The sequence below is a fragment of the Quercus suber genome, unplaced genomic scaffold (assembly GCF_002906115.3).
Source record: "Quercus suber isolate HL8 unplaced genomic scaffold, Cork oak 2.0 scaffold_401, whole genome shotgun sequence".
Lineage (NCBI taxonomy): Eukaryota > Viridiplantae > Streptophyta > Magnoliopsida > Fagales > Fagaceae > Quercus > Quercus suber.
In genome coordinates this window covers 526,233-532,232 of record NW_027069852.1, presented here as the reverse complement: position 1 = coordinate 532,232, position 6,000 = coordinate 526,233, and the positions used below count along the sequence as shown (strand labels likewise).

Here is a 6,000-nt window from a genome sequence, read left to right as displayed (position 1 = left end):
ATGACATTGCTTTTTCTTATGAGCATGCATGCAAATGAGGCTGGCAGAATCTTGCATGGAGGAGAACAAGAATTGATGAACAAATATTCAATCAACCAAAGGGCTTCTGTGGGTTACAATGTTGCTTCTTTACAAGACTCACTAGCAAAGGGTCCAGTCACACCATCTACACCAACTTCAAACACCTACATTCCTACTTCAACAATTAGTAACCAAAGAGCTTTTGCGGGTTATTATTTGGATTCCATACAGGGCTCAATACAAAAGAGTCCAACCCCACCATCTGAGGCCAATCCAAGCACCCACATGCCTGCTTCAACAATTGGCCAAAAGGCATTTGTGTGTCATGACAACATGGCTTCATTACAAGGCTCATTACAGAGGGGTCCAACCCAACCATCTACATCAAATCCAAGCACCAACATTCCAACTTTAACAATTGGCCAAAAAGCCTTTGTGAGTCATGAAAACAAGGCTTCATTACAAGGCTCATTACAAAGGGGTCCAACCCCACCATCTGCACCAAATCCAAGCACCCACATTCCACCTTCAACAATTGGTCAAAAGGCCTTTGTGAGTCATGCTAACATGGTTTCATTACAAGACTCATTACAGAGGAGTACAACCCCACCATCCATACCAAATCCAGGCACCCACAATCCACCTTCAACATTTACCCAAAAGGCCTTTGTGAGTCATGACAGCATAGTTTCATTACAAGGCTCACTACAAAGGGGTCCAACCCTTCCATCTGCACCAAATCCAAGAACCCACACTCCACCTTCAACATTTGGCCAAAAGGCCTTTGTGAGTCATGATAGTATGGTTGCACTACAAAGCTCATTACAAAAGGGTCCAGCCCGTCCATCTGCACCAAATCCAGGCACCCACACTCCAGCTTCAACATTTGGCCAAAAGGCCTTTGTAAGTCATGACAGCACAGTTTCATCACAAGGCTCATTACAGAGGGGCCCAACCCCTCCATTTGCACCAAATCCAGGCACCCACACTCCACCTTCAACATTTGGCCAAAAGGTCTTTGTGAGTCATGACAGCACAGTTTCATTACAAGGCTCATTACAGAGGGGTCCAACCCCTCCATCTGCACCAAATCCAAGCACCCACACTCCACCTTCAACATTTGGCCAAAAGGCCTTTGTGAGTCATGACAACATGGTTTCATTACAAGGCTCATTACAGAGGGGTCCAACCCTACCATCTGCACCAAATCCAGGCATCCACACTCCAGCTTCAACATTTGGACAAAAGGCCTTTGTCAGTCATGACAGCACAATTTCATTACAAGGCTCATTACAAAGGGGTCCAACCCCTCCATCTGCACCAAATCCAGGCACCCACACTCCACCTTCAATATTTGGCCAAAAGTATTTTGTGAGTCATGACAGCACAATTTCATTACAAGGCTCATTACAGAGAGGTCCAACCCGTCCATCTGCACCAAATCCAGGCACCCACACTCCACCTTCAACATTTGGCCAAAAGGCCTTTGTGAGTCATGACAGCATGGTTTCATTACAAGGCTCATTACAGAGGGGTCCAACCCCACCATCTGCACCAAATCCAGGCACCCACACTCCAGCTTCAACATTTGGCCAAAAGGCCTTTGTGAGTCATGACAGCACAATTTCATTACAAGGCTCATTACAAAGGGGTCCAACCCCTCCATCTACACCAAATCCAGGCACCCACACTCCACCTTCAACATTTGGCCAAAAGGCTTTTGTGAGTCATGACAGCATGGTTTCATTACAAGGCTCATTACAAAGGGGTTCAACCCCACCATCTGCACCAAATCCAGGGACCCACACTCTAGCTTCAACATTTGGCCAAAAGGCCTTTGTGAGTCATGACAGCACAGTTTCATTACAAGGCTCATTACAAAGGGGTCTAACCCCTCCATCTGCACCAAATCCAAAAACCCACACTCCACCTTCAACAATTGGCCAAAAAGCCTTTCTGATCCATAACAACATGGTTTCATTACAAGGCTCATTACAAAGGGGTCCAACCCCTCCATCTGTACCAAATCCAAGCACCCACACTCCACCTTCAACAATTAGCCAAAAGTCCTTTATGAGTCATGACAACATGGTTTCACTACAAGGCTCATTACAGAGAGGTCCAACCCCAACATCTATACCAAATCCAGGCATCCACACTCTAACCTCAACATTTGGCCAAAAGGCCTTTGTGAGTCATGACAGCGTGGTTTCATTACAAGGCTCATTACAAACGGGTCCAACCCCTCCATCTGCACCAAATCTAGGCACCCACACTCCACCTTCAACATTTGCCCAAAAGGCCTTTGTAAGTCATGACGACATGGTTTCATTACAAAGGGGTCTAACCCCTCCATTTGCACCAAATCCGGGCACCCACACTCCACCTTCAACAATTGGCCAAAAAGCCTTTGTGAGCCATAATAGCATGGTTTCATTACAAGGCTCATTACAAAGGGGTCCAACCCCTCCATCTGCAGCAAATCCAGGCACCCACACTCCATCTTCAACAATTGGCCAAAAGTCCTTTGTGAGTCATGACAACATGGTTTCACTACAAGGCTCATTACAGAAAGGTTTAACCCCACCATCTGCACCAAATCCAGGCACCCACACTTCAGCTTCAACATTTGGCCAAAAGGCCTTTGTAAGTCATGACAGTGTGGTTTCATTACAAGGCTCATTACAAAGGGGTCCAACCCCTCCATTTGCACCAAATCCAGGCACCCACACTCCACCTTCAACAATTGGCCAAAAGTCCTTTGTGAGTCATGTCAACATGGTTTCACTACAAGGCTCATTACAGAAAGGTCCAACCCCACCATCTGCACCAAATCCAGGCACCCACATTCCAACTTCAACAATTAACCAAAAGGCCTTTGAAGGCCACAATATGGCCCTTTTCAAAAGCTCACTATCAAAGGTCATGTTACTCCATCTAAACCCAATCCAACCACCCACATCCCTTCGCCTAATTAACCCTTCTTCAAATCAACCAAAGGGGTTTCCCAAGTCACCTTGAAGTCATGGTTCCTTGCTCATGGTGTACAAACAAATGAAATAAAGCTTGTTTAAATTTATTATTAATCAAATAAGAAATGGAAACAAACACGGCTAACAGCCATTCTTCCACTTTATGTTGTTGTTGTATTCTTTGTACACATCCTGTTATTTGCTACAAACATATGTATTAGAAAGAATTTTATGGAGTTCTCTCTCTCTCTCTCTCTCTCTCTCTCTCTCTCTCTCTCTCTCTCTCTCTCTCTCTCTCTCTCTCTCTCTCTCTCTCTCTCTCTCTCTCTCTCTCTCTCTCTCTCTGAGTGAATCCATGTTATTTTGTCCTACGAAGTAACAGTCCATATATCCCAATATATTTCATCTTACTAGGTGCTGAATTGCATGATATATCCATGATGCGCATGCAAGCTATTATTTTTCTTAAATTATTTTATAGGTTTTTTTAATGGTCACTCTATGCTATATGATGTTATTAATATTAAGGAATTAGTTTCAAATTGTATTCATGTCATGTCTTTGTAAATATAATATAGTTATTCAAATTATTAAAAATAATATAACTATTAATATTTTGAAATAGTTTCAAATTATATTTTTGGGGGGGGGGGGGAGGGGGGGAAAGGCCCAATCTAACGTAGTGGGCCTAAAGCCCCATGTGAGGATTACTGTGCGTCCGAAGAGAAGGAGGAGATAAGGGCAAGGCCCATCTGGAAGGACCCTCAGAAAAGATAGATGGTTGCAAATCCGGAGANNNATCTGGAAGGACCCTCAGAAAAGATAGATGGTTGCAATCCGAGGAGACCGCCTTCTGTCCGAAGAGATTTTATTCCTCAAACGTGAATAGTACGTATCAATTGAACGTATAAAAGGTTAGAATGATCTTCCGAGCATTCCTACTGATCAAGATAAGCTCTGAGTATATCTGGAGACAATAAGAATGAGGAAATATCTAAAGAAAAAGCTGCTACCACCGTATTTAAGGCACTGCAGCAACTTTTTTGGCCGCATTTATGTGGAGAAGACCCCTGAACAGTGTAACCTCACCTACCGCCACTTACAAAGAGCCAGAGGAGATACTTGACGTGACATATACTCAAGTAGGTTCATAGATGAGGTACAAGTGGACGATGAGGATGATGGGGAAGGAGGTTATATAAAGAAAAGAAGCTCCTGATAAAGAGGGGGGAAAAAAAAAGCAATAAAGAAGAGAGAAAGGTTTTACTGTAGTTCTAAAAATTGTAATCATTACATAATCAATGATATGCCTCTTCGGACACCAATTCATTTTATTTCTACGTGTAAATTCATGCTGGTTTATACTTGGAGGTTGTGATTAAATGTTGTCAATTCCATAGTCAATCTAGCTCTTTCACTCATTCTCTATAAATTCATTGTTTTGGGCTTGGGCCACAAATCCTAACCCTACAATATTCATGTGATTTAACCCTTTAGCTAGTTAATTAATATGGTCTAGTCGCAGAACCCATGCGATGCATGGAAAAATTTGACAATTTGTTTTTAGGTTAAGTAAAAAATAAAAATAATAAATAAGACTTATAAGTAGTAGTCCAAAACCTTTTTTAAAATGATGTAATCATTTTCTAATAAAATATAGTTTATACAATATATTAGATTTTCTAAATTAAGTTATCTATATTTATTATTTGAAAGTGTTTTAAATTTTAAAAAAAAAATTAAGGAAACATAATATGTTTTATATTCAATTATTACACAAGGTGAGATATTTTGTAAATAATGTGATGTTTGATTAGAATTTTTTTCTAATACTCCTTGCAAATTGTTCATTCTCTATACATGTTAAATAACCTAAAGAGAAGCAAATATATGTAAGTTCATCACTTATATTAGAAAAAAAGTATATGACTTTTTTTTACTGAAAGATGTAGTGTGTATATATATATATATATATATTTAGAGAGTTTTAACCTATGGCGTCCGCTCTTGATAATAGCTCTTTATCATCACCAAGACAGTAATCAGTTTTTGGTGTAGGTGGAATTGAACCACATATCTCTTATACAACCATTAGAGACTTTATCAGTTGAGCTAACTGGAACCCACAATATGACTTTAATTATATAAGAAAAATGTAATTTTATCAAGAATTTAGCAACATTAAGTTGAGAATGCGATATAACTGTCAATGAAGTGGCTCATCTTTCTACACAAAACTCCCTTTCCAAAGCATCACTGAAGTGGACCGAATGGACCGAAGTAGATTGAAATGGACTGAAGTAAACCGAAATGGACTGAAATGCTATGCTAATATGACTGAACAAAAACATATTAATAATAAATACTACGACTCCACTTTAGATATTATATAGAGGAGATCAATAATGTCTATACAAATTAGAATCAAGTTAGAGTTTATATAACTCTTTACAATGTTACACTATAGTATAACTTTTTATTATTTTTAATTTTAAAATTCCAACGTTTGATTGCTTTTTTCCCGTAATATGAATACCAAATTTCATGTTATTTTATAAAATTGTAAATTACAAACTTAAAATTTGTAGTAATTTTTTTTTTTTTTTTGCCGTCTAAAGTTGCAAAATTTTGACTTGATCCTCTAATACTAGTTCTAGTTTGAATCTGTTCCCTTTTGTTAATCTCAATTGTTGAGGTGACCATTAAGTGCCACCTCAGATCAACACAATGTGGTTTTAATGCATGGACGAGCCTAATCTGACTAACAAATAATTTCTACCTTATCCGATCTTTGTCGTTCTCCACTGTATGCTGCTGTTCCAGTAAGATCTCGACCACTTTTGGCGAGATCCAAGGAGTCTCTGCAAGACATAGTAGCTCCACATTTGACACATTTGAAATGTTAGGAACAAAATTGATGAATAATATAAATGTTAAGGACCAAAATAGTAATTTACCCTAAAGACAATATAAAATGGAGACAACCAAATATCAATTTGTGTTTATA

General features: G+C 39.5%; 1 protein-coding gene across 1 annotated transcript; it reads left to right on the top strand.

Moving 5' to 3' along the window:
• LOC112038622 (uncharacterized) lies at positions 1–3,042 on the top strand. Its single transcript, XM_024071450.2, has one exon. It carries the CDS (start codon positions 1–3, stop codon positions 3,040–3,042), a length of 3,042 nt encoding a protein of 1,013 aa, XP_023927218.2.
• Positions 3,043–6,000: the final 2,958 nt, after the last annotated feature.

What these genes read in the sequence shown, in the direction of transcription:
- LOC112038622 (XM_024071450.2), top strand. Translation starts at nt 1, where the DNA reads ATGACATTGCTTTTTCTTATGAGCATGCATGCAAATGAGGCTGGCAGA.